This window comes from Lingula anatina, chromosome 1 (genome assembly GCF_051362555.1).
Source record: "Lingula anatina isolate TDL-2025a chromosome 1, LinAna3.0, whole genome shotgun sequence".
NCBI lineage: Eukaryota > Metazoa > Brachiopoda > Lingulata > Lingulida > Lingulidae > Lingula > Lingula anatina.
Window position 1 is genome coordinate 31,325,635 of NC_141767.1, and position 27,762 is coordinate 31,353,396.

At 34.0% G+C, this 27,762-nt stretch overlaps 1 protein-coding gene across 1 annotated transcript; it reads left to right on the plus strand.

Moving 5' to 3' along the window:
• Positions 1-26,319, plus strand: LOC106180867 (nucleolar complex protein 3 homolog). The gene is made up of 20 exons (XM_013565040.3): positions 1-130; positions 1,921-2,201; positions 2,404-2,570; positions 2,843-3,009; positions 3,334-3,495; positions 4,597-4,767; positions 5,100-5,219; positions 5,853-5,924; positions 6,379-6,435; positions 7,422-7,547; positions 8,313-8,393; positions 9,949-10,049; positions 10,657-10,729; positions 10,993-11,128; positions 11,389-11,459; positions 19,446-19,556; positions 21,005-21,133; positions 23,090-23,187; positions 24,749-24,842; positions 25,787-26,319. Exons 1-20 carry the CDS (start codon positions 122-124, stop codon positions 25,946-25,948), a joined length of 2,388 nt encoding a protein of 795 aa, XP_013420494.2. The 5' UTR covers positions 1-121; the 3' UTR covers positions 25,949-26,319.
• The last annotated feature ends 1,443 nt before the right edge of the window (positions 26,320-27,762 follow it).

Sequence of the window (27,762 nt, forward strand, 5' to 3'; positions counted from 1 at the left end):
TTAATTATTTGTTTTTTTATATAAAATATTCGAATGAAATCTTCAACAAAATATATAACTTTATAATCTTAGTTGTCTCTTCATGTAACAGCGCCATCTTTTACAATGCTACACAACAAGCATGGGTTCGGTAAGTTGTGTATAATGTGTCCATGTACATTACGGCTGACAATATAGCAATGTATGAGGCAATTACATTTGGCCTTGTTTGTACCGAAAAAATACTTTCATTGGGAGCATATAAGTAGTTATTTAATCCACCCGCCTCATATACTTGATTTCCTTCGTTTTTTTTTCTATATTTAATTAGCAAATACTTGGTAGTGCAGTGCAGGTACTAGTACTTTTCAGTACATGTACTTGTAACTGTAAGTTGTAACTTGGATCAGAGCCTCTGCTGTTCAGATACAGTAACCCAAGAAATTTATTTGACATTTATCTACTGGCTTTTGAATGTTTTTACAAGGAAAATGTGGCCCATTCAAATATATTGAGAGCTGAGAAAATATTTGGGATGAAGATTTTAAAAGTTAATTGCCACACAATGTACAGCAGAAACTTTTATCAAAATTACCAGACATCTGAATTTAGAAAAACACAGAAAATCAAATTACACTTGTTTAAGGGAAATATGCAGTATAAGTACCTTTATACTGCTAGGTGGACAAAGTTTCCTGTCTTCATTCACCTTAAGTATGAAGTATGTACATTTCACACATTACAGTGAAGGACTCCTTATTTACAATTTCTGCTGTGTATAATATATATATATATATTACATATGTTCATGGCTATCCCAGCACCCCAAGCTCTCACTTTTCAAAAAATTGATAAGTTGCCCAGCCGTCTTTGTAAATATTTGACATGGGCGTAACTAGGCATATTCATCAATTGTATATGAACAATTGTTTTGACCCTCCCCCTCTTGCATCTGGACTCCAAGTTAAATAAGGAGCTAGAGAAACAAAGGAAGAATTTTTCCTGCAAAGCTTCAAAGAATTTTGACACGGACTTGACCCAGCTTACCCCTCCAAACTAACAGGGTGACATGGGCAATTTTCACAAACAAATAATTAAACTTAGATGTATCAGAGCTCTGTCGTGTCATACAATTGGTTGTTTTTGGGAGCCATGCATCTACATGAAAGGTGAATGAAACCATATGTTAGTTGAACTCAGAGGCAGATCCAAGATTATTCGAAGGGGGTTCCACGTATGCGAAGTTAGCCTCCTTTTAAATAAATATACCGTTCTGGGTAATAAGAATGTTGAAACTTTTTTAATTACGAGAATATTTCTGACTAAATGATGATTTTATTATTAGTGGATATTAAGGTGCGATGTGTGGCACATATGCTGTGATTACGCTGTCCTTCATCTGTTGCATTAGTCTACATTTTGCTGGGAATTTTAAAAATCTGTGCGTACTATTTTTAAAGGTCTGGTTATGCCCCTGTTTGACTGGGAAAAGCCTTAAGGGTCATATGATAAAGACATAAGAAAATCAAATTCTAGTCTATTTCAAAAAAAATTATTGTATCTGTTACAAACTGGGGAATTTGAAAAGTCATTCACACATGTTTAAGAGATGTTTTTTAAAATTCTGCCATCCTTCCAAGTTCAATTTTCACACTGATTAGACAGAAGGCAAGATTTTTCAGGAGGTAATAAATTTGAAGAATTTTTTAATTCATAGCATGTATCTATTTAAATATGATCAAAAAGTATTATTTGTCCTTGCATGAATCCATCCAGAAGTGGTTTATGTGTGCTTGAAATCCTATGCTTTTTTTATTTTATCTAAAGTGAGTTCATTGGGCTCCCTTCTATATAGCAGCATATAAAATATACCTTTAAAAGTATGATACATGTAGCACATAATTTTCGATTGAACATGCAATTTTTAAAATTTATTTTTAGAAAACAAAAAGAGGAAAGGCAAAGAAAGCAGGGGCAAAAGTCAGTCATTACAAACTCTCTAACAAAAGACTTACAAAGTTAGCCAAACAAGGTAAATTGAAGAAGAATTTAAAGAAGAACAAACAGCTCATAGAACAGAAACTAAAGCAGCTGAAAGGAGGTAAAAATGCAGAGATCATACATCAATATTCTGACCTGGAAGAGGAAGATAGAGTGGACGTTGATGATGTGGAAATTTTTTCCAACCCTAACTGCAGTTTTGTGGAAGGAATTGCAAAAGGGTATGCTTCATTCATTAGTTTTATTGTAGTTGAACTATAGTTTTGTATGATATATATTTGGGGAAAACAAATAGATGTCTAAAAATTTACATTGCCCAAAACACAAAAAAATTAAGAGCAAGTCTTAGTCTAGATGTGTGTAAGATGTGAAATTGTATTGTTTCATCACAGTCACTATGGTTTTGCAAATGTGTTTTTCAAGGGTGAAAAGGCAGTCCTACAGTGATCCAGTGGCGCAGTATGAACAGGTGCCCAGGAGAATGCACCATGAGGAAGAACCAGTATTAAAGCCACTGCTGCCTATCAAGAGCAAACAAGGCCTTGTTGTTAGGATGGGAGTGCAAGAAGAAGATGAAAAGTCAAAAGAGGGTATGAATACAGAAACATTTTGATATATTACTGAATCCTTTTGATATATTAAAAATGCTCTATGTTCTTAAAGCAATTACTCTTGTTGTCTATACTTGTTTCGTTATTTGCAGGTATCATTATGATTGATGAAAAGTGCCAAATTATCACAAGGAATGTTTTTCATATGATGAAATGAACATATTTTGTTGCGGCAGTTATAAACAGGGAACTCTGTGCCTTTAGCAAATAAAAACAATAATATCAACCAGAATTTCTTTTTTTTTCTTTAGACACTGTCATAAATGGAGATGCTGCTGAAGAAATACCAGAACCCTGTGAACCACTTCCAGCACTGAGTACAGCACAGTTGTTTGCACAGAGGCAAGAAAAACTGAGAGAAGTAAAGCATAAGATTGCACTGCTGGCTGGTGCTATCATTGAAAACCCAGAAGAAAATGTGAGAAAATAAATAAGTTTTACCATTTTTTTTTATCTTCATCTCAATGAGCATAATTAGCTACAAGTATCTTTAGGACTGTTTACTTTCAAGTTCTTGATGGAAATTTCATTGGAAAACCATTTGCAGTCACTAATATTCTGACCAGATGGGTAAAAAAATCGCAATTTGTGTTAATAGGTGATTGTGATATAATGATAGGATAGGCAAGCATTATGTAGAAGTCATGAAATATTGTTCATTTAGTGTTAACCTCAGTGCAATCCTGGAGATGTTTTTCAAATTATATAATATGATAATAATGAGTAATCCGTATTGTTACAGATGCGAAAACTTAAAGAACTAAGGGTGATGCTAGAGTTTCAAGATCCCCAGTTATTTATAACAGTACGTAAACTGGCCATGCTGTCACTGCTAGAGGTGTTCAAGGATATTATTCCTGGCTACAGAATAAGGCCTCCTACAGATAAAGAAAAAGAGCAGTCAGTAAGTAATTCTCGCATTGTTGTTTAAATCAATTATTAATCTGGATGCATAAAATACAAGGGATGTTATTCATTTTGAAGATCATTGTTGTGGTAGAGAAGATCATTAAATAATGTTGTAAGCAGTTTGATTTTACTTCATTTTGGTGTAAAAAACTTCAGTTTGGTGTAAAATGGATTTGAATACACCTTGTGAGTTATGATATTGTCATTTTTATGAGGTAGCTAGTTGTTGTTTACTTACTTTTGGATATTACGCAGGACAAAGTGCTAGGCCATTTAGCATTGTGTCCAACTACTAAATTTAGCATCTGACATGGTGACATGGTGAAATATCACTTAAATATCCAAGCTAAGTGTTGGACACTTAGATTACTTTGATTTGTTGATGAAATACAATTAGATAAAGCTAGCCAAGTTCTTACAACATTTACATCATTACTGCATTTTTGTTGATATCTGTGTGTAGAATACAAACTGCTGCAAACTATGATGAATTGAATGCATCAGCTGTGCAGCCATCTTTGTCAATCATTTTTTTTTTTCAAAAACACTGTACTGTGTCATTTTGTATGACATCCAATACATATATAGGAATTATAGGAATTATTTAATAATTTCAACCAGTACCATTCAGGAAGACCATTTTTATTTTCAGTAGGTTGCAAATAAATAGATAAAAAAAATTGTGCTGAAACAGTCACTTGTATTGATGGTGAAAAAAGTGAACCTAGCAAAAACATTGCTAATTATAAAAGTAATTTTTTAATTAAAAAAATTATATTGACGTCTGTCTTGCAGAAACATCTCATTCACTCTGTTTATGTTACTTTATTTGTTTAATGTCTGTATGTGTACCTTCCATGATGTGTAGTTTTACTACTGGCTTTAAAAGCCCAAATGATAAATGGATTTTGGATATGTGAATAATCAGCAATTATCTCCAGGCCTGCACATCAAAATTTTGCTTCAAAACATGTCTCTTTACAATAGTCTAATGTCTGTCATTTTTCTGTAATACATAAATAAGTTGAAGTTACTATCTTAATGTGATTGGAAATTGTATTCTTTTATTAAACTGTATGTTTATCCCTACTTGCAGATGAAACTGGAAACCAAAAAAATCAGGGACTTTGAAGAAAGTCTAATTCACAACTACAAGCTTTATCTCCAGTTCTTGGAAAGAATGTCAACAGGAGTGAATGCCAAACCAACCAAGAAAAAAGCAAAATATATCAAAGAAAAGAATGCCTTTCCACAAGAGGCAGCAAAGGTTTGTTGTTGTTTTTTTCACAGGAGGCAATGAAGGTTGAATAATGTTAACATGAGTTTGTTAAGATATTCTTTATGTTGCTGAGGCAGTTGTTCATTTTAATGAATTAATTTAAAATAATGATCTGTGAGCAAGAGAAATAAAAAGATTTATGTACCTCAAACATGGATTATTGGCATCAGTATTCTAAAATAAACTACACAAAGGAAAATGTTTCTTATGTTTTGCCTCAGTGTAGAACTAGACTTTAAATTTACGTACATATAGATTTTTGAGAATGTGAAGGTGATTAAGAGTATTTATTTTAACATAAACAAAATACATTGCTTTAGGTGCTACGAGAGCTGTCAGTTCATTGTATGTGTGATTTGCTGGTGACACATCAAAACTTCAACTTTAGAAGCAATCTTGTGACAGTGGTAGTGCCATTCATGAACCACAGGAATGTCAAGGTGAGGCATCAAGGCTGAAAAATATGGCAGACTGCCAGTGCAGCATTAAATTTAGCTAACAAAATTTGCCTACAAATATTGTTTTCTCTTAAAGCTACTTAATTTGAGATTGAACAGCAAATTAAAATGAATTTTCTTTTCCATTTCTCAAAACCATTGCTTATCCCGTCCCTGCACTTGGATCAGATGTTTTTTTTTTTTTTTTTAATTTTAATTTTTAATTTATTAATATATCATTCTAAATGACTAGCCAGTGCTTTAAATTTCCTGTACATTTCAAAAGGAACTATAGATATGACTTTGGGGAATTTTCAAACACTTACAGTATGCCTTTAAGCTCAAAATCCTTATGCAGTACATTAAGTAAGTCCCACCTCAAGTGGATTCTCAAATGCTTTCTACTCTCATATGGCATCATGCGGTGGCAACAGCCTTGTATTAAAAGTTATTTTAGATGATTTCCAATATTATATAATAGAAGTTTAAAAAGACTTCCTATTAACCGATAAATTTATTCTGTTTCTTTGATTTATCTAAATGTGTGCATATCTGCCATATTTGATGTCTAGTTGTTTTGAATAAATTTATTCACTAATTGAATTATTAATTCATTTACTTATTTGCACATTTCAGCTCTCTGACCATGTTTGTGAATGTGTTGAAAAGATTTTTAAATCAGACAAACTGGGAGAAGTAACACTTGAGGTAAATGTGACAATGTTTTATCTTTTCCTCACTTCCTCACTTAAAACACGGCTCTTATTAATTAGCACTTACCTCAGATCTATTCAGAGTTGACAATGCATAACAATTTTATTGACAGTTCTAGCATAAAAAAATCAAAAAGATCAAAATGTCCAAACTTTTCACTTTGATGTAATTTTGATGAATAAAAGAAGTTTTTATTCATGAAACAGCCCCTTTAAGACTACCCTTTTTTGATTCCTGATCAAATTATATTGGTTAAATCAAGTGAGCCAAATTAAAACTTGTCTTTGTGTATGAAACAGTGCCTTGTTTTTACTACAGATACTGAGGCACATCTTGAATATATGATTGTATAAATCCACATGCAGTATGGTAATTCATTCATTTTGTGAACTCATTTTTTCATGGCCCTGTGTCCCATTATAGCAACCCTTTGTTTTTTGCATTTTAGATTGTCCAGCACATTAACAGGATGGTTAAGTCAAAGGGAGAACATGTCCAACCTAAGGTAGGATAGAGAATTCAAAAATGATAAAAAGAAAAACATTATTGATTATTGATTTGTTCATGATAGCTAGGGGCATCATGAAAATTTAAGAACAAAGCATTTCTTAGTCAAGCGGTCAGTATCTCTAAACTAAATTGTGGAACTATACATGAGTCAAATAAAATAGTTTCCAAAAGGTTTTTGTGATATTAGTGTAAATATTTTACTAATCTATTTAGTTTTGTTCAGAATATTCCTCCTATCATCCCAATTGTTATTTTATTAGCATAGATTAAGATCTTACATTTGTGAATTTGAGGTCTTATAAAACGTAATATTGACCAAAAACATCATCAACAAATTTAATATTGTCCAATGATATAAAAACTGATTTTCTGACCAGTCTGAGAAAAGAAAAATTTAGCATTGCAAGAATTCAAAATGCTAAGCGGCATGCAGCCTTTTGAGAGTCCTCTGTGGAACTTGCTGGCTGTAAAAATCAAACTCAAAGCCAGTTCGCTCTTGCACTTCTCTACTTGGGAATCTACCAAAACTACAGCAACACATCACTAACAAAAATCCAAATAACTGAGTAACTAAATGTTGTCATCAAATCCCTCCCAAACAAGTCCTTAGGACTAAAACAGCCTTATTTTATACCAATTTGGCAATTAAATTTTAACCAAACTCCAAAATAACATCTTGTTTGAAAGCTCTTGTTCTAGTTTATTGCATAATTTAATACCTGAATGTCGCTGTCATCCTAGATTATATCTAAAGTTGCAGCATCACTGTTACCCAACACTGTATCCATTTCCTTAATTGGTTTTAAAAGTCGACAGTGACATCACTGGTCAATATGAGGTTTTGTTGGACCTAAAACTCATGGATTTAAGATCATAATATATGTTGATTACTAAAACATGAAAGCCAGAAGTCAGATTAAATTACAGTCAGTGCATTTTTTTCATGTTATCAATATCAATATTCTTTGAATTCTTTATTAGGTATTGGAGACATGTCTTTCCCTCAAGATAAAAGAAAGTGATATAATAAATAAAGAAGAAGAAAAAGAAGATAAAAAAATGACTAAAAAACAAAAGATGCAAACTATGTCGAGGAAAGAGAGAAAGGTAAGATGGTTAGTCACTGTATAAGGAATATCGCACATATATGCACACACACACACACACACACACACACACACACACACACACACACACACACACACACACACACACACACACACACACACACACACACACACACACATCTGATATTTTTGTAATTTATTTAATGCTTAACAACTTGGCAGAAGTATCATCAGTTGTCTGATATAAGTATCCAAACTACTTGAAGGTGTCTGATATGAACTTGTATCTCATACCTTGCAGGTGCATCAGCCTGGATTTCATGCTTTGCAGAATATACACATCACCCTTCATGTGCTTAACACGTTCAAAAATTGTATCACAAAGCAGTCTGTTTAATTTCACCAGGAAGCCTCACATGCAGCAATACTACACACTCAATAGAGTTCATTTTGATGTTTCATTACAATCAATTTAGTGATTAAAATACTTCAGAAGAAGAATAAAAACATATTCTCCACATAAATTACAATACATCACAAAATTGTCTGATCACAAACCATGATTGGGTGATCTTTGTTTGATCTTGACCTCAACCCATTACAATTTGTTCTGCATATACATATGTATGTATATATATAAAGCAGTGCTTTGGATTTTGTCAGTCCATTTAAACATTCAAAATCACTGATTGGTATTTCTAGTGCTTGCCTAGTGCACTAAATACCTTTAATTTTTCAGTGTTTAGAGTTTTTGGATGATCAGATCTATTAATGTTATCATTTTCTTTTCATTATGAAAATACAGAGAAACAAGCAGATGGAAGTTCTTGAAAAAGAGTTACAGGAAGCTCAGGCCACAGTGGACAAGAAGAAGAGAGCAAGAACAGTGAGTTAAGAAGTTTTTTGTCAGTTTCATACCTGCTTTAACAAATATAAAGGGGAGATAACCAGTTGGTCAGTCTGTTAGAAGGTCCATTGGTCTGCCTCTCCAGAAATAATAATAATTATAATAATGAATATATGTTAATAAAGGTGCACCAAATATTTTTGCTGTATGCAGATGACATGGTGTGTTGTGCAGATGTTATTGGTCATCAGCAAAATATTATATAACATAAGCTGGATTTGAATTGTCCCAAATGGGGTCTCTAAATAAAATTGTGGACAATACAAGTGTAATTGTATTTGGAAATGGAGGTCCCTTGTGAAAGTGGTATTACAGTGACATTAAATCTGTCTGACAGCTTGAAGTGCAGTGGGCCTGGGAGAATATGGGTGATATTCATGACATTCAGCATTTTGTATATGATTTGGTATGTTTAATTTACTAACTGAAATTATTGGAAATGTCAAACTCCAGAAAGAATTTCTTATAGGAGTCTCATAGATCAACTTTAGAAACTAAAGTAAAATGTTATTATTTAGTCTTGGTGCCTGACATTTGTGGTTAAATTGGGGTTTTGGAGTCTAGTCTTTCATATTCTCAGACAAAGGCTTATAGTAACTGCAGACAACAGTGACTTGTCTTAAACAGAAATGAGAACTCACTGTGTATTCAAAACTGCATTTTAACATGATTGGGCTATCCTTGGAGTTGGGTTGGCTTATTTTCATTTCTTCACATGGTAATCTCTGCGATCTCCTAGACCATTAGAGTGAGGAACGTGAAACCTTGAGGTTCAAAAAGGTTTCATTTTGATAGATCCAGATAGTTTACATATGTGTTGACCATTCCGTCTATTCGCTCTGCCAGACTTGGTCACAACTGAATTACCTCAGTCTTGATGATGACTTGTTAGTCTCTCTCACCTCCCCCCCCCTCCCCAGGGTGAAGCTATTTTCACATACGAAACTTTAAGGATTGATAGACCTTCTGAATTTTAATGGGCCTGGGGGTAGGGCTGTCCTTGCAGGTGAGGGATGATTATAATTTTTCACACTGCTTGAAACTTGAATGGATTGATAGATCTTTAATCATTGATGAACACCTCAGAATTTAGTGAGTGGGGCTCCCCCTGGGGGTGGATGATACTATTATCTTACATAAAGTAATTTTTCAGAGATATTTTAAAGCCATACATGGAAGCATATTTCTTCAGATGTTATTATGAAGTTGACTTTCAATAGTTTTATGTAGTATCATAGTTATCAAGGAAACAGGGTTTCTAAGGCTAGGCTATTCTTTAAAATGTGGGGAAGTGAGGGGATATGCCATGGCAGCCCATTTACACCATCTGGTTTTTTAAATGAACTCATATAGCTCTTGTGTGTTCATTTTTCTAAGTGTTCATGTCTGGTCATAACTTTATAGAAGTATTTAAATATTTAATATTTTTATAAATTTTGATTAAAATGCAATATTATGGTATGATTGATATATTTTATATTTTAAGTTGTTTTGCATTGCACTTGGTTTATTTATAAAATGTTTCCTTTTGTAGTTCACAGACATTGTTCAGACATTGTTTTTAGTCTACTTCCGTATTTTGAAGACAGCAAGAAATTCAGTGCTACTGTCCTCGGTGTTAGAAGGCCTAGCCAAGTAAGTATAACCAAACATATTTTCAAAGCCACACCTGTGTCTAATAGAGACTTATCTCTGATTCTGTTGCAGAGATTCTTTATTATTTTTATATACAGAAAGTAAGTTTGTATAATTGCTTATTACTCTGTTGATCTGCCATACTTTTATCTTATTTGCAATGTTATTGTTCAGTGTCTTCTCTAGCACAATTGGTCTAATTTTGATGAATTCCAAAAAAACATTCCCTTTAATCTAATCAATTGGGCTATGAAAAAATTATATTATTACATCCTAAAATTGAATCAAAAGTTTATTTTGTCTTGTAAAAGACAATGGTCTTTAAGTAGTTATCACATGTATAGGGATATTTTGAAACCAAGTGATGTTAATGTGTATGTATGTATGTGTTTGTGTACAGTCATGTAGTCACTATAACTCTTCAATAAATCTTTGAATTTCTTTAAAGCCGAGTTCAAAAATCAACATGATGGGATTAATAAACCATATTTGGACAGGCATAGCATACAGGTGGGATGTGGCTAACAGTTCAAAGATCTTGAAGTAGTCAACATAAAATCTTTGATGTAGGTGATAATATTATATCATATTTTATTTTTTATTGCAGATATGCCCACTTGATAAATGTGGAGTTCTTCAGTGATTTATTTAATGTCCTTAATGCATTGGTGGAATCGGAGGTAATTTTAATCATTTGTTGTTGTTCTTTTCCTTATGTTAAGTTGTTTTCCAATTCATTGTTATATTCTTTAATAGCAGGAATAGATTTTACTTTTATGAATTGCCCTTTATTAACATAGGCTTATGTGTGTCACTGTCATGTACGTTCCTTGACACTGGTTAAAAAATGTAAGTAGAAAAAAAGATGTCTGTACACATTCTCTTGCAGAGTTAGAGTGTTTGTCCTTACTGTAACAATGGTACTTAATCATTGATTTACTAGGAACTTGGCCGAAGAGAATCACTCCTCTGTATCCAGACTGCCTTCACTATCCTCTCTGGGCAAGGATCAGCCCTGAATATTGACCCTCTCAATTTTTACAGGCACCTCTACAAAACACTGCTCAGTATCAATGCTGGTAAGAAAATAAAACATTAAAATCAGTAGTTCCATTTTGTAAAACTTATGAGTGTTCAGACATTTCATCATAAAAGTTTTTTTAAATTTTGATAATTCTTTTTTTAAATGTTACCAGTTTGTTCATAAATGATTTTGGATGTGTAATACCATAACTCATTAACAAACTGATGCATCTTGTACACTGGGAAAGGCATTGTAATGAATGTGGTTCCCAGTATTTCATGATATCTGTAACAGTATTATGATATTTTATTTTAGCACAGACCAATGCTCACATTCCGATTGTTCTTCAGTGTTTGGATTCAATGATGATAAAGAGGAAAAAGCAGGTAAGTAAGCAACAATATGAAACTCTTTAATGCTAAAAACCATAATACGGGCAGCCTTAGGCAGGTCACTGAGGTTCTATTCTAAGAGATTTTTAGTTTAGACTGATATATGGATTTTCTGTATGAATCATTTTGGGACTGAGAAGCTTGTAGAGAAATGCAAGTATGATCAGTTAAATGTTGTACTTAAAGTTATCTTAGTGGCTTTATCTGGTAAAAAGCAACATGATGGGATTATTTTTACATAAGAATTTTTTCTGTTCTCCCCCCAAGCGTCAAACCATATTTTTGTTTCACTAGTGTTAAATGAACTGGATTTGTCATAGAACCAAAAGAGTTTAGAAAACTTGAAAAGCATTTACTTCCTTTAAGACAGACATGAGATGATTTTTTTATCATTTCACCATATCTTGCCTTTATGTCTTTGAATCTATATTTTTAAAATTTATTTGTTTAATGTATGTGCTGTCTTCGATTCCAGTTATTAAAAGTTTATCTGCTAAAAGTGTTACAATTTCTGCCAATTCATTTATATGCATCCAGAATACGGAGCTGTATTAGTTGTACCTTGCTCACTAAGCCATGAGTCTTCCTCAGGACTCTTCCAAAAACTTAATCTGAGTTTCAATGCATAACACAGATTTTTGAAAAAAGAAAAGAGTAAATCTTATAAAGCCTGCTGCAGCTATCAAACACATTCCCATACATTCTAATGCATGAACATTTTTTCGAGCAATTCTTTAATTTCCATGTACACATTGCAGGGCATACTGATAACTAAAACTTGGGTATAAGACTCATAGAGCTTTCTTAAGGACAGATTCAATACATTCAGGTTGTTCTGAGGTCAACCTTGGTCCTCATACAGGACATGCATTCTCTAGTTAGATCTTAACATATTAATATGTGTGTGTGTGTGTAGTTTTGCTATTTTACAACTGTAAGTCTAAGGTAAAATTAAGATGGGTATGTTCCAGAACTGAAGATGAATGTTCACCCCTCGATATCCTTTCAGTGGATGAGATATGCGTGTGGACTGTGGCTTGAGATCAAATCTCACTCTCCAATAGATGTCCTTGCAATCCACACAGGATTTGATATAAGTCTAGATAATGTGAACATTCTACATTAAGGCAATTGAAATTTTTAAAATGATACTTACCTACAGATATCTAGAAAAATCTAAGTAATTATTTGAATCATTTGTTGTATTAAAAAATGAGAGAGAGCAATGATGAAGTACATATCATCTTTGCATTTGCCAAATAGATTCCTTTTTTAGTATTCTGTTTATTACTTGGGGTAAAAGTTTTGATGGGAATGGTTGCACATGGAGGGATCTATAGCTGGCAAATGGCTTATTCATTTTAATAAATTGGACCATTACTTGAGATTGCGGACAATGCAGTGCAGAGACCTAGGTACTCAATGCTTCTCATGGTTAACATTCCAAGCTCAACTTCAGCTGGATATCGCATTCATTCTGACAAACCAGCTCTTAATTTATATATCTAATACCAAGAATTTGGCCTAGTCCATGAGCTAACCATACAGATTTCAATTTTCACTGCTGAGATGGATGTTGTAATTGTGATGTCAGCTTTAAAGCACTGAACATTGAATGTGTTTTATTGGTTGGCATACCTACAGCAACTTGGAGTGCTAATGAAGCTTTATGTACTAGGAAGTTTGGATCTGTGCCACGAGTTCCATATGGCTTTCTTTCAGAAACATTAGATCACTTCCAGTAGAATGATGAAATTAAGGATTTGACCCAAAATTGGTGGCAATGATTTTTAGTTCCTTAAGTTGCAAAAAATATATATATATAAATACAGAAATTATACAGTCCAGTCATTCAGCACTAAACTATTTTCTTCAACGTGTATTTAAGTATGAATTATATCCATATTTCATATTCTGCTTAAATGGATCAAGTTTTCATATTCTCCCATACAGTAGTGAATACTCCTTCTGCCACAATGAGGGGGTATTCATATGTCATTCCGCAGTGACGCTTGTAGGTGGTCATTGGAATTGTACAGCTTTATTATTTGTTAAACCAGAATTCCCTAGTGTCCTTCCACAAAAAAATGTGACTTAAATCTTCATTTTTTAGTGAAATGACCCCCTAATGACTCATGCATCAGCATCAGCAGTGACAGGATGTTGTCTGCCAATTCACAAAATACAGGAAACATATGAGAGTGTTGCATGAGAAAAGTATTTACTTTCCTGTTGCTAAGGAAGCTAATAGTATGAACATATCGATTTGGAGTCATGTTATAACATCCCTCTTTAATACACACCTACTCAGAGAATGTCATCTTGTGTTTTACAGTTAAGGAGGGAATGTAGGTTTGAGATTTTCTCTTAAAATAAAGGTCTTGGCTTTTTTATTCCTGTCACATTCATTTAACGTATCTTCAAAATATCTAATTATGCTTGGAACACAGCTTTAACATCATCGTGTGACGTAATATTGGGATTTTGGGGACAAAAACACAATTTTTATACACCTGATTTTCTCAGGCACCTGGACAGCTATAAACTTGCTTTTGATGTCATTATGACACTTGAACAAAGTACTACAGCATGGAGTCAGGGATTTTTCTTCAGACACTTATTGTTGATTTTATCTATAAAAACGTGAAATTACATCAAACTATTAGGGAATTTTCACTTTCAAAGTCTATAAATTAGAAAAGAGAGGATCAATCAAAATTTCTTAAAAAGCACTTTTAGAGCATACTGTTCATAATTAGCATGGTGAATTTGGTCTCCCTCAGGTGTACAGGTAGATAGTTAAAGCTTGTTAAGAAAACGCTATCTCGTCAATATTGAAAGCAAAGAAAACGAGCAAAAACCCTTTCAGTGAAGGTAATTGTCCATATAAGCAAATAAAATTGTTGACAGCTTTACCTGTTATCGTTCTGACGATCGCGAAGATGGGTACTCTTTTGCCGGTTGAAATTAGCTTGTTTGCATGTATTTGGATGTCAGAAAATCTTATTTTTGTATCAATCTCACCTCCTGTTAGTAACTTCAAGGGGTTACCGCTAGCACTGCCAGAATGATTGACAGGCAATCAAGTAAGCCCTAATGACCCAAGCAATCAGTGGCCACGTCAATTGCCGTCGGGGCAAGTGTTAGGGATGCGCTCTAGGATGTGCACACAATAGCAGCATCGCATGCGGTCTTGTCCACATTCGCCAAGCGAAAAATGGTTCGAAAACACGGTCGTGTTACAGGACGCCGATCGGACCACCAACAACAAGAAATAGATGCAACCAGAAAGGCTTTGTTAGAGGAAATGTCTAAAGTTGGGTGAGTCAGGAAAAATTCTGCGATAATTGTTGAAGAAAAAAAAACACTATGTCGGCCTTTAAAGTGCGTACATGAATCCAGAACTGTACCTAGAATTGATGCTAAGGCTAATTCTCCAGCTCATAATTCGGAAAAATCAAAATGTTTATAATAAGCTCTTTCGTGACCTCAGCCTGATATAGTTCGCGCGGAGTCTAGCGATATCATTAGATTTATTTGCTTTACTTTCTTTAATGCACATGTATTGAACCTATGCGCCACCCAGTGAATAATTATGCTAGGGTGTGGGCTCAAGTCTTGTATTTACGCAAAACAATCTTGTGTGTTATTCCAGTATATTCCATACAGGTGACTTTAATAAGCAGAGAATTTCTTTATATTCCGTGAAAAATACACTAAATTTATATAAAATAATATCATGGTTGGCCAAAAAAATGTACGCACAGTGCATCCGTGCGTATGCCTAGTTACCCCCATGTATATTTTTAAAATCTAACACTAAACTGCATCGACCTGTTGGCGAAAATGGATAGAAAGAATGACGATTGTTGTCACGGGTAGCAAGCAACGGAATTTTCTTCTTTTCTTTTGCGTATCTCAAAAAGTTAACAAGAAAATCGAAAAAACGCGTGTAACAACAAGCAATATTCAAGGGAGAACGAGTATTTCGAGCAAATCCAATGTGTCGGAAAAGATTCATCTTAGCGCTGATCACAATCAAGAGAGACTATCAAAACAGCTTAAGCGGAACAATAGGCACTGCTTTGCCGATCGCTGTTTATGACAAAGGGGGCATGGCGCATCCCTGTTCTATTGTTTCCCTAGACGTGCTGATGCTGCTAAGGTCCGCCTACCGAGTTTACCCATGCCAACGGCCCTTGACAACGAAGGCGGGGCATATACCAGGCCACCGCTGTCGATGTGTGCAGCATCAGAATAATCAGAAAAAACAAATTTTTTGTTCAAAATGTAAAAATTTTATTCTGTTTAACGTTAAATACACGTTTAACCAATAATTAGACATAAAAAAACAAAAATGGCTATTTTTAGTTATATTTGGGTACATCCGCTCCTTAAGTCTTATATTATCTGATGATGTAAAAAGATGTCTGTGGAAAGTGGTGCTTAAGAAATTGGTGTTTCAAGTACAAATACAGATAGTTCTCTATGTAGTATATTGAAGTTTTAAAAAAGTGTGCCATGTCATCAAATCTATAAATGAGCTTTATTTTATGAATTTTGATAACAGATATTTCCACAACTGTTATGTCAGCTTATTCATCGTCTCACAATTACTTTGCTGTTTTTACAAGTAGCACACAAGGGTAATTTCATATTTACAAAGTTTTTGAACAGTAGAATTTTAAAAGAAATAAAAAGTTTTACGAAAGGTGATACATATTTATTTATATTTCATAAGATCAATATATGTTTATCTATAACAACAATTACTTATGGCACTATAAGTGTGTAATTGATAGCATTTTAACCTTTAGTATTAGCACCTGGCATGACAGGGCTCTGTTCAAGGGAAAGGAAAGAACTCTATGATGGTATCAATACCTCTTCTTTAGATCTCCTCCAACTGGATGGTATCATAAAAGACAGAATGGAAAAAACAATGAAACAGAATTTAGGGGATCCCACCCATCCAGCTAATTCTTTTGTTATGATTTTAACCAAGCAAAGCAAGACTTATCTCTTTTAAAGATATTAAATGATTTTAGGTAATTTTTATCCCTGTGCAACATAAAATTTTTATTCTCTCATAAACACTTCATTATGTTCAGTTGTTTACTGTAGAACAGATAGCTCTCAAGAGAAAAAAATGTTTCTGATTCTTATATCTTTATAAATTTATTGGTTAAATAAATTCCTATCTTTGATTAACTAATGGACAGCCAATATATGTAATGTGCATTTCAGAGGGGCATGTAAAGATCTCTGGTTATTTATAATCATCATAAAGTATCTGGTATTTTTAGGTGATAGCATAGATTCATTATCTGTTTTAAATTGAAGCTATTATATTTATATTGGCCAGGACATCTGAGAATGATGATTATTATTGATTAGCTTATTACCCTGTGAAAATGTGGCACTTGTCTCAAGAAATGACTTTATTGGAATTTCAATTTGTTTGCTTAGAGAAGTTGGTCAGTCAATGTATTAGTCATAGAGGACTTTGTTTAATTCAAAAACTGTCTGATCTGAGAGGCTTCCAAATGAGAAAATTCATCTAGATAGATAGATAGACAGACAGATAGAATGATTGATAGATTTTCATAAGGATCATGTCAGATAGATAGATTTATATAAGGATCATGTTTGTTATTTATATGTGAAAATTTCCTTTAAGCTTGAAAATGTATTTATATTTAAGGCTGATATTTTTGCAAATAACTCCACCCCCTTCATTAATTTACATAGCAAATTTCTGAACCATTGGGCACAAATGTCTTGGGTTAGTAAGATGGGAGCATTATCAATCCTGGCACATTTTATATACAGACACTGTGTGGGCTGTATATATTCTGATCACAATGTCTGTCTTTGTCATTGCTGTCTGAAAATCATTCCTTGGATAGTATTTTTTGGTTTAAAAAATATTCCTCTTGAAAATTAACTTGATAAAATTATTTTTACAAAAGTTATTGATATTTTTTCTGTGTGTGTGCTTATAACACTTTTCAAGATGTTTGTCCCAAAAGTTCCTGTCAGTATTTTTTGTTTAACTTTAAATTTATTAAGTGGCTTTGTATTCTAATGAGGCAGGTTCATTTAGAAAAGTAGCTTTGTGAGTTTATGTAGTTTTTTATGCATTTTGAAGACCTTCTTGGTGTATGGCTGCCTGTGCACCATGCCAGTGCACCATTACTGAAAGTATCTATCCCTGTTTCTGAATTTCCATGGCATAGTGTCAAAAGCCTTTTCAAAGTCTAAGAGCACTAACATCCCAGGAATATCATTGTCATCTATGTATTGCATGATACAGTATGAATACTTTTTTATTTCCCAGATATAAAACCACATTAATTGTTTGAATTAAGCTTACATAAAAAATTGGTAATTCTAGATGCTGTAACTCCAGAGGAGATTTAATAAGTAAAATTCAATAAAGAACCTGGTATTTAGTTGACTGTTTGCGGGCACCTAGCTATGGCAGTGAATTAATTCATTGTATGGGCAGCATATTGTATGATCAAATGAAACTGGACTGTATATTTTGTATCTACATATTACTCTTATTTATCAAATGTTATGAAGAAGGATTGTAGGATACCTTTAAATCTGTGCATTTTAAAAAACTTTTTAAAAATTCATAGTTTTTTTTTTTTTTTTTTTTTTTTCATTTTCTGTATACATAGTTTGTTTCAAGCTTCCCTGGTAGATAGTGGGCAGGCTTTAGTTCCTTATTCAGTGACCTTGGGGATTTTTTTTACATCCCGTAGAGAGTTTGTCTGGCAACATTGTGTGTGAACATAACAAAGGAGAGAAACTGGGTTAACATTCCACATGTGCCATTTGATGCACATAAATAGACTCAACTATATACAAAGCTGGTATTTTAATCAATCTGGTACTGACATAACTAAAACATAACATTAGTGTTTCCATGAAAAGCACCTGTGCATCTATATTATGATGATATATTGTAGTGAGATGTGAAATTGGGTAATATAGAGGAACCCCTTTGAAGGCCAGCTAGTATTCTTTTTAATCAAAGTGATACGTGGAGTTGTACATGTATATGTGTGTGTGTTAGAAACCTTGCAAAAAAAATTATATGACTTTAGAGGTGATAGCGTATATGTTATGTGGTACTTTATCACCTTAATTTTTTTTATTATTTAATGAAAAAATATGGGAATTTGTCACTGGTAGGTTGACATTTTTTGGTTTTAAGATAACTGAAATTCTATTGATATGTGACACTTCTGAGAGCCTTGATAAAAAATAATTTTCTTCCCAGATTATCCAAGCTTTTGAATGGCAATGAGAGCTCACATATGACTTCCTGTTATCGTTCAGTATTAACCAGTAGTCAGTACCTGGCACCATTCCTGAGGTACAAGCCATTTACATCTCATATACTGATATTTGATCTTTCTGGATCACCCAAGGTCAATACCATTTAAAGGCCATATATGATTTCCAATTAGCATTCAGTAGTAATATGGTTTCTATACTGGGACTATATAGTAAGGAAATGTGACCGTTTGGAATCGAGATTGTGACAAGTCAAGATTTGCATTTATTTATTTGTTTGCTTATTATTTCAAATCCTTGTATGTGGGCATGGGGCAGGATCATCACAAAAATCTTGCAGTGCTGAGCTATTTCAGATTACTGTCTGTCCTCAAAATTTTAACAAAATTTGTGAAGAACATTTTGAGATATTTTGTATACAAACAAACAAACAAACAAACTGAACAACACGTTGTCCCCCCCCCCCCCAAAAAAAAAAAAAAGAAAGTTTTAGAGTGAGAATGTAATAAATTTATGTAACAAGTAACAAATAGACTTTCAACAGTATTTGTTGTTATTACTTCAATATAATACTCTCTTACTTAGGTATTACAATGTATGAATTTAGATTGCTGTAAACCTATATCCATTTTTCTTTTTTAACTGATTCCTCTCCACCCTTGTTTCTAGGTGTCTGTGCCAAGGGCTTTGGCATTCATCAAACGCCTCAGCACCCTCACCCTGCAGGTGCTGCATCCTGAAGCCCTGGGCCTCCTATCAGCCCTGCGCCAGTTGGTTCATGTAAGTGCTTACAATAACTCTTTTGTTGATTTGTAGAGGCAGCACATGGCAGACCAGTTACTGCTGTGATTGATACAAAAAAAAAAAAAAAAAATTAGGTGCCACAGATTTTGGATGCAGTTTGGCTTCAGTTTTTCTTCACTGCAGCCCTATTTGTCAATCAACGCACATGTGGAGGTTTTGTTTAATTGACTGATAAACTGCTCATGTACATGTTACAGCTCTGGCTTTGGAATATTGTGGATTTAATGGGAAGACTGAATTTTAAACCTGTTTCTTACAGGATTGTGCCCATTTTCTTTAACTTTAAAGATCTATGCATTTGTATTGTTACACTTGGAGTCCATTCAGCTGAGTTAGGGGTCAACCAGTGCATTTTCCAGAGCAGCAGCAATTACAAGTTAAAAATGTTAACTTTTTATGTAGACTGTATGTGTGTATATATATTAAAATGTAAACTTTTTATATACAGACTGTGTGTGTGTGTGTGTGTGTGTGTGTGTGTGTATATATATATATAGTAAAATGTAAACTTTTTATATACAGACTGTGTACTTTATCAACTTATGACCAAAAAATTGAAGAAGTTTTAAAGCTGTCTTTCTGCTGAGCAAGAGAGTAACTTGGCTTATGACTTGCAATGCTGTCTTTATTTTAGTTGTATAAGAAACTAGTAGAGGTGGTTTGTATGTGTTACTGGAAATAATAATAATAATAATAATAATAATAATAATAATAAAGGTTTACCAGGCCAATGCATATATATAATTAAATATATATAAAACAGAAATTATATTACAATCTTAGGTTCGAAAATGAAATAAAATAAGCCTTCAAATGAGTCTGTACATTGGTGTTTCACATCTGCTGCCTGAGTTTGTGGTTAGTATAATAGGTGACTTAATTCTTTAGATGTGCTAGTCATCATGCCCAAATTGAAAGCTCTTTATAACTCATTTTTAGCAACTTGTATGTGTTATTATTTCTTTGATATACATAATCCAGCTGGTGGTACATACCCAGGAGGTGGTGTGGCCCACAGGTTCTAAACCCCTAGATACCATGATGACTTAAAGATACAGCTGCTGCATAATTGGCTTCAAACACATTGAAGTCATCTGTCTGGCTAAAATACAGGTCAAGTCAAAAGATTGGCCTGATTTTTTCATCAAAAGTTTTGCAATTTTTTTTTTTTAATTATCGTGATCATCATCATCATCAACAACAACAACATCATTATTATTAGGACTTGTTTGCTACACATTTTGTCAGCATGTAATTAGTTTCCTAGTTTTGCACTGCTTTCATATGTAAAGTACATATTCAATTATATATTCTAGCCAAATGCTTGAGTAACAATGTTGACTTGTTCTTCAGATCGCATTACATACTTGGATACTTTGTTGTCCTTGATCTATTTAACAATATTGTATTTAACATTTATGCAGAGCTTTCCCAAGTCAGACTTGCTGTTTGATGCAGAAACCCTTGGGAGTGGTACTTTCTTCCCTGAGCTGGCTGATCCCGAGCATTGCAATGCCCATGCCACTGCACTGTATGAACTGCACACCCTCAGAGTAAGTTTATATAGTAAACAAAGAGTCTTATGTGGTTATCTGTAATTGTAAAAATTATAAACCTAGTTTTAATGCAGTTCTCATTCCATATAGAATATTTCATTAGGTCATAGTTTTCAAAAAATGTGCTTATATCATATAAATACACAAATAGATAAATGATGAAATATACTTCTAATGTTGAATGAGTGAGATCTAAGACTTGTTAAAATTCCTGCATAATTACGATCAGTTCATCACAAATAAAGGGTTCAAAAGATTTGGGTTCATTCCTTTGTAATACTCCTACCACCAAAATGTTCTCATTTCTCATTCATATATCATGAAATACAAAAATAAGATATCGTGTTCCATCAGAATTATCTTTGACAAAATAGTGGGAATGTAAAGATTATGGAAGTGAAAGCAGTTACTGAAGTCATTGAATATTGTGGAATAGCCCTTGAGCAATGTTGGTAGGGGTTGGTTTGTCTTCTTTCCATTAAATTCAAGCATTGAGCTTGGCGACTTTCTGTGCAATGTTTGCCTGGTAAATTTGTCAAAGCTGATATATTCGAAAGCAATGTTAAGCCGTACTTCCAATGGTAATGGACTATACTCCCTGGAGTAATTCAGCTATCACAAATTATTGATATTGAGTTACTTCTGCTCTGTGATATACTTCATTTAGTGTGCAGTGTAATTGTAGTGATTGCTCCAGGTGATGGCTATAATTATGGCTTTCTGCAAAGCAGCAAAATACATCGGGGGTACATTGGAAATATTGAAAGTATTTGATGAATATGTATTTGCTTTGAAAAAAATCCTTGTGGTCCAAAAATTTGCGGGATTGTTGGACTTCAAAATGCCTGTGAGAATAATAACAGTGGAGATGTCAATTTGTACTATCAGTTTGAGGTGAATTCTCCCATCAGAAATCAACTTTTACGCACATCAGGCCCTGCCGTCATAAATAATAATTTCAATTTGTGACTTAGAACTGCAAATAAGTGATTTCGATCATGATTTACTGCCTTGAACTGATTTTTCATGTATAAATACTAACTGTCAGCATTGCCTTTTTGGCCACAAACAGTTTGTTATTGGATGGATTTTACTCGGGTCTCTTGCAGTATACAGACTGGTTCTTTTTCTTAACTGCAAACTCTGGTAGAAGATACCAAGTACAACCAAATGCATGTTAGACCTTTTGGAGATTCAAACTAAAAAAAAGAGTAATATTTTCTCTTCTTTCTCCAATGATAATGAAAGAGATAAGCTTCTTAATGTTTACACCAAGGCATACTCAAGTGGCTTGAGTGCAATTAGACTCTGTTCCCATACCTGGGTCAATCTAGCAGGATCAACCCATCCCCGAGGGGTTTCTCGCTAAAGTACATTCAGCTAAAGTGGTTTAGATGTCTGGCATGCCTACTGAAACTGTTAGGGGGTAATTAACTATCCTTAAGCAGCTTCAGTAGGCATTCCAGACATCAGAGCCTCTTAAGCTGAATGCAGTTTAGCAAGTGACCCCTCGGAGATGGGTCAATCCTGCTAGATCAATCTAGTCATGGGAATGGGGTCTAAAAGGGGGAAATGATATGTATAGTTATATATATGTAGTTGCCACTCAGTGCTTGGACAACATGACACATGTGGCTCATGTGGAAAATGTGTACAGTAGAAGCCTGGAGTTTACTTTGTAATGGTCAAATATTTTTCTCTGAATTAACATTATCATTGAAAATAAACAAAGTGCTTCAAAATGAATCAAACAAATGCATTTCTGTAATCAACTATTCCTACTTTGTATCAGTATGAGAGTAATGCATTCTCAGCATCTCTGGCACATTGGGAACTTACTGAACAGGCAGGTGACAAGTTTAAAGCTCAAGTTTATAAAATTGAGATGGAATATTTAAGAAATTATAAATTGTAAAATTGTTATAAAATTTTAATTGATTTATATTCATTTAGAGACACTATCACCCAGTGGTGAGGAAATATGGCAATCACATCTGCCACGGAGCCCCTTCCTCAGGAAATGGTCAGCTTCCACTTGAGATGACAAAACTGTAAGTTATATTATATCATAGTTTAATGAATTTTTTCTCTTTTTCTCTTTGTAAGCATTTTTATTGAGCAAGTTCCAAAGAATCTGTAAGATTGTCTTTTTATTTGTTGTTACTATATACTGACATTGCTCATATTAACTATGAAATTGGAAAATTATATTGCCAATTTACATGTTATACGTATTTCATTTTGTAGTTTCAATGTGTTTTTTAGTGTCACATTGACATGATTTTTGTACCACCAGAATACGTAGTTAAAATGGGGGTTACTTTGGCTTTAAATGTGTATTTCCCGTTAAATATGTTCATATATGTGTTTTACTATAAAATACATGCCATAAAACATAACCCAAGCTTTAATAAAATCCATGACTTTTCAGCTTTCATTAATTGTTAAAAATAAGCTTCAAATATTGTTAGAGAGTTGTAGGCAAACTGTGTGGCTTTCATATAAACCAAATTTTTAGCTAGTTGTCCATGTCAGCTCCAGGAAAATACTGTTTTAAGAGGGGCAAACCCATTTACTAAAGGATAAGGTCTTGCCAAAGGCCACCACATTTAGTCAAGTGCTCTACTGAGATTAAAACATTTGTGGAGTAAATGTGTATCTACAAAAGAAAATTACCCTCTTTTGACACAGTGCTCTGCAAATTTGAGGCATGTTTTGAGCAGTTAATCAATTGTGTATATGTTCTTGGAATTGGTTTCCACTTAACAACTGCCCTAACCAACAAGTCAGATGTCAGAAAAGTTGCATATTTTACTCATCTGAGCATAGGTGACTTTATTTCTTACAATTGAGGCCCTCTTCTGGGTTTTCCGGAAGACAATCAGATTTTTCTAGTTTGCAATGATGGGTAACTCATTTTTTCTGTTGGAAGACATTCAAAAAATGGAGGATGGATCAAAGATGATTTGGAAGACTGTCAGAAAATGTCTCTGGATCCACCCCTGTTTTAGTATCATTTTGTATTCATTATATTAAATTGTGATTATATCTAACATTATTATATCTAACATAAACTTGGATAATAAGTCAGTGAAATTAACAACTTGAAAAAACTTATGTGACTGTCATACTTCTGCTTGACTGTAGCTTCTTGTATGTGCTGTACTACAGATGTTAAATCCTCTACTTGAAATTTATGTTAAGTTTATATGAAGTGGTACATTCATGTTGTAGGTCACGTTTTAATGTTAGCAATTGCTGCACTGTCAGTTGCTGTTTCTAGTTAGAATAATGATACTGTAAGAACATAATATCTCAACAAACCTTTGTGTGCACGCACAAAGCTTTTACAAACTTCTCCCACATATTTTAAGCCAAAATATATTAAATTTTATGTTGTGATAGACCTTTTATTTGCTTTAATTTATCAGTTGTGTTTTCTTTTAGTAGGATCTTGAGGATATCTTACACAATGCTGACCTGACATGATGTGAAATATGCGATTTTTTTTGTGATTGAAATGGGACATATTTTAATACTTTTTTGTGCTTTCTCATTGGGTTTTTGATAAAACAGCTAAGTAATAAGTTTGATATATAATTTCACTTTAAGGAGTCCAGAAGAGCTGTACAATGCATACGATGCAGGTCTTATGAAATTCATCCCAGACCTACCAAAGGAAGCCCCCAAAACCAAGAGAGTACAGGTCAGTAATAGCGAGTTCTTAGATGATGGATTCACAACAACTACGAGCATATATTCAACTAAGTCCAATAAGATTTTTTATATAATTACTCACCAGATAAATCACAAATAATGTCTGGACATTATTGTGGCTATGTTTTATTGAAGATCCAGGGACTTTCCTTTTCTTAATGTAATGGACAGGGAAATCATTGTGGCATATGTCAGCCTTTGCTGATGTTAACTCAAGGTCCTTTTTGTTTTATTTTGTTTTTCCTTCAGGGGAGATGTTAATTGAAATTGTCTAGTGAAAATGAAAATTATTATACCAAAACACCCAAATAGCATTTTCACTTATTCCCATATGTACTCCAGTCCTTTTTGTGTATAGTACAGTTACACGCGTGAAAGGAATTGATGAGGATGCTGACAGTTCCATAAAAGACTGTGCAGTTTGTCACGTCAAGCCGTGGGAGTACACTGTGCATGTGATAGCACTAATCCCAGCATGCCTGACTGGCCTCATGTGGGAGCCATGAAATGTCTTTCACTTTGACTGACTTCATTCTTTTTCCACTCCAAAGCAGGCTTATAATGCCTCCCATACACATTAATCTCCTCCTATAACATGTTCCTTCACATGGGGCTACTGCTCCAGTACTGATAACACCACCAGATCAGACCCCACCGTGACCAGAGATCACACAGACTTAATCACTGCTCGTGTAATATGATTGCACTTAAAGCAACTAGTCTTCTTTCAATTTTTTGTTTGCGATGCAAGAGATTGAGAGTCTGGGTGAGATCTTGTAGTATTGAATGCCCGTTACATAGATGTATACATGATTTAGTTAGTGGAGAGAAGTCGTGCGGGCTCAACCATGTAGTTGTTGTGCTTTAGAAAAAAATTAAAGATTACTCATGTTTCTGTAATATATGTCTGTATTTTACCATATTTGTTTCCAGGTGCCATATGATGAATTTGTGCAGGACAGTCTCACTCAGGATGCCAGCAATCTGTTGGAGAACAGTTCTCTCGGGAATATTTCCATGACAACAGACTTTTATTCTGGAAATAAGAAGAGAACTAAAAAGCAACAATTAAAATGTTCTAAGAAAATTAGGTGAAAAGGAATCACCTTATAAACACAGCTTGCAAATTCTGTACAAGAGGCTTTGATATATATTTTTAATAATAAGTTTCATCAAGAACTGTCAGTGCTATAGCAGTGAAATTGCTCTAGTAAAGATATACATTGAAGAAATGATAGACGGCTATATTTTACTCTTATTCTTTCTTGAAAAATATGAAATAAAGAGTATTTTGTATAAGTGAAATTGGACCATGATACCCTACTAAAAACACCCAGTCATGAGACTTGATTGATAGACAAAAGGTATTTCTGAGGGCCAAACTGAGAAATATGAAGCTTTTTTACAAATTATGCTGTGTTGAAGGATAACGTTTATAACACCTAATAAAAATAATGACAAAGAAAGTCAAGTGTTTTTAAGTGCAGTATAACTCGATACCAAAGGTATCATATTTCCCATCATGTTTTTTTCTTGTACTCTATTTAATGCCCTGCACTTCTTTAAAAGCGCATCTACTAAGCAGTGTACTCACTTCAGTACCCTATAACTACAGCCAGTGCAGGAGTATGTGGTTAAGGAGTGAACTGGATCAGAGAAGTTTGTGGTTAGAGGCAAATTATGTAAACAGAGCATATCCTTTCTATTAAGACCTTATGATAGAGTTAACATTTGACGCAGGTGCTGTGCAATGAAATCGTAACGGTTTTTGAGTGATTTTTTAGTCTTTATTTATTTATTTATTTTTTTAATTTATTTATTATTTTCTGTTGGCGTGTATGTATACATCATGTACAGCTGCCGTGCCATTTCTCTGACAGAGCCTTGAGGTCCGGTAAGGAAAAATAGGTTTGTCGGCTGAAAAGTGGTTATACGGAGCCCTTTCGATCTCAGTGCACTTGCTGCACGTCCTCTGTGCAGCTTCCTTGAAGAGCGAAGGGCCTACGTTGTCCCTTCTGCCCCCCCCCCCCCTTCCCATGATTTACAATGCCCACGTGGTCAGTATAAGGAAACACACTCCTTCAAATTCATGCAAGTGAATTACACTTAAACTAAGTTTGAAATATCTTCACTATGATTATGCTTCCTAAAACTACATAAGTTGGAAAGGAAAGAAAATAGACCAACAATATGTTCAACTATTGTCAGGATCACCACATGTCCCCCGAACAATACCTGTACGGGAACTTACTGTGCAATGCCATATTGCCACGGGCTTAAGATTTTGATGATGAATTTAATTTTGAATGCCCATAGAACGTCATTTTCCTCGGAAAAAAATTATCAAACCATTTATCTTTTTAGACTCATTATGCTGAATTCCCAAATTCTTAAAACAAAGCATTGTGCAATTCTGTCATGTTTAGACATTAGACATTCTGAACTTTTGCAAGAAAGTAGTAGACCTTTAATGTTCTAAAATTAAACAAAATCACAAATGTAACATTTCCAGTGTAGTAAGCAGCAAGTGGTAATACTTAATAAATCAGATCACGCTGAACGTCAGTGACGTCAATATCCACTTAATTAACCTAATTACCCCCGCTCCCGTGCTTTTGTTAACTCCTGAAGAGATGAAACTGCCCATGAAATATCTAAAAATCGTCAGAGAGTGAGATTCAAATGTAGGATCTTTTGTTTCAGTCCAGTACACAATGTATATTGCGGCCTAGTTTCAGTGTTCCAGACGCGTGTAACCTCCCAATGCGAGCATAGGAGGAAATGAAGACACTTGAGCTATCTGGCATCTCACGCTTTACTCGAGAGAAAAAAGGTGATCGACATCCGTATCGTTATGTACTGTACAAAATTTTTTTCAAACAGCGTGCTTTTAGTGGGATAGAATATAT

Coding starts and splice junctions, on each gene's coding strand:
- LOC106180867 (XM_013565040.3), top strand. Junction 10,730..10,992: donor ATGCATTGGTGGAATCGGAG/GTAATTTTAATC, acceptor TTGATTTACTAG/GAACTTGGCCGAAGAGAATC. Junction 21,134..23,089: donor ATGAACTGCACACCCTCAGA/GTAAGTTTATAT, acceptor ATATTCATTTAG/AGACACTATCACCCAGTGGT.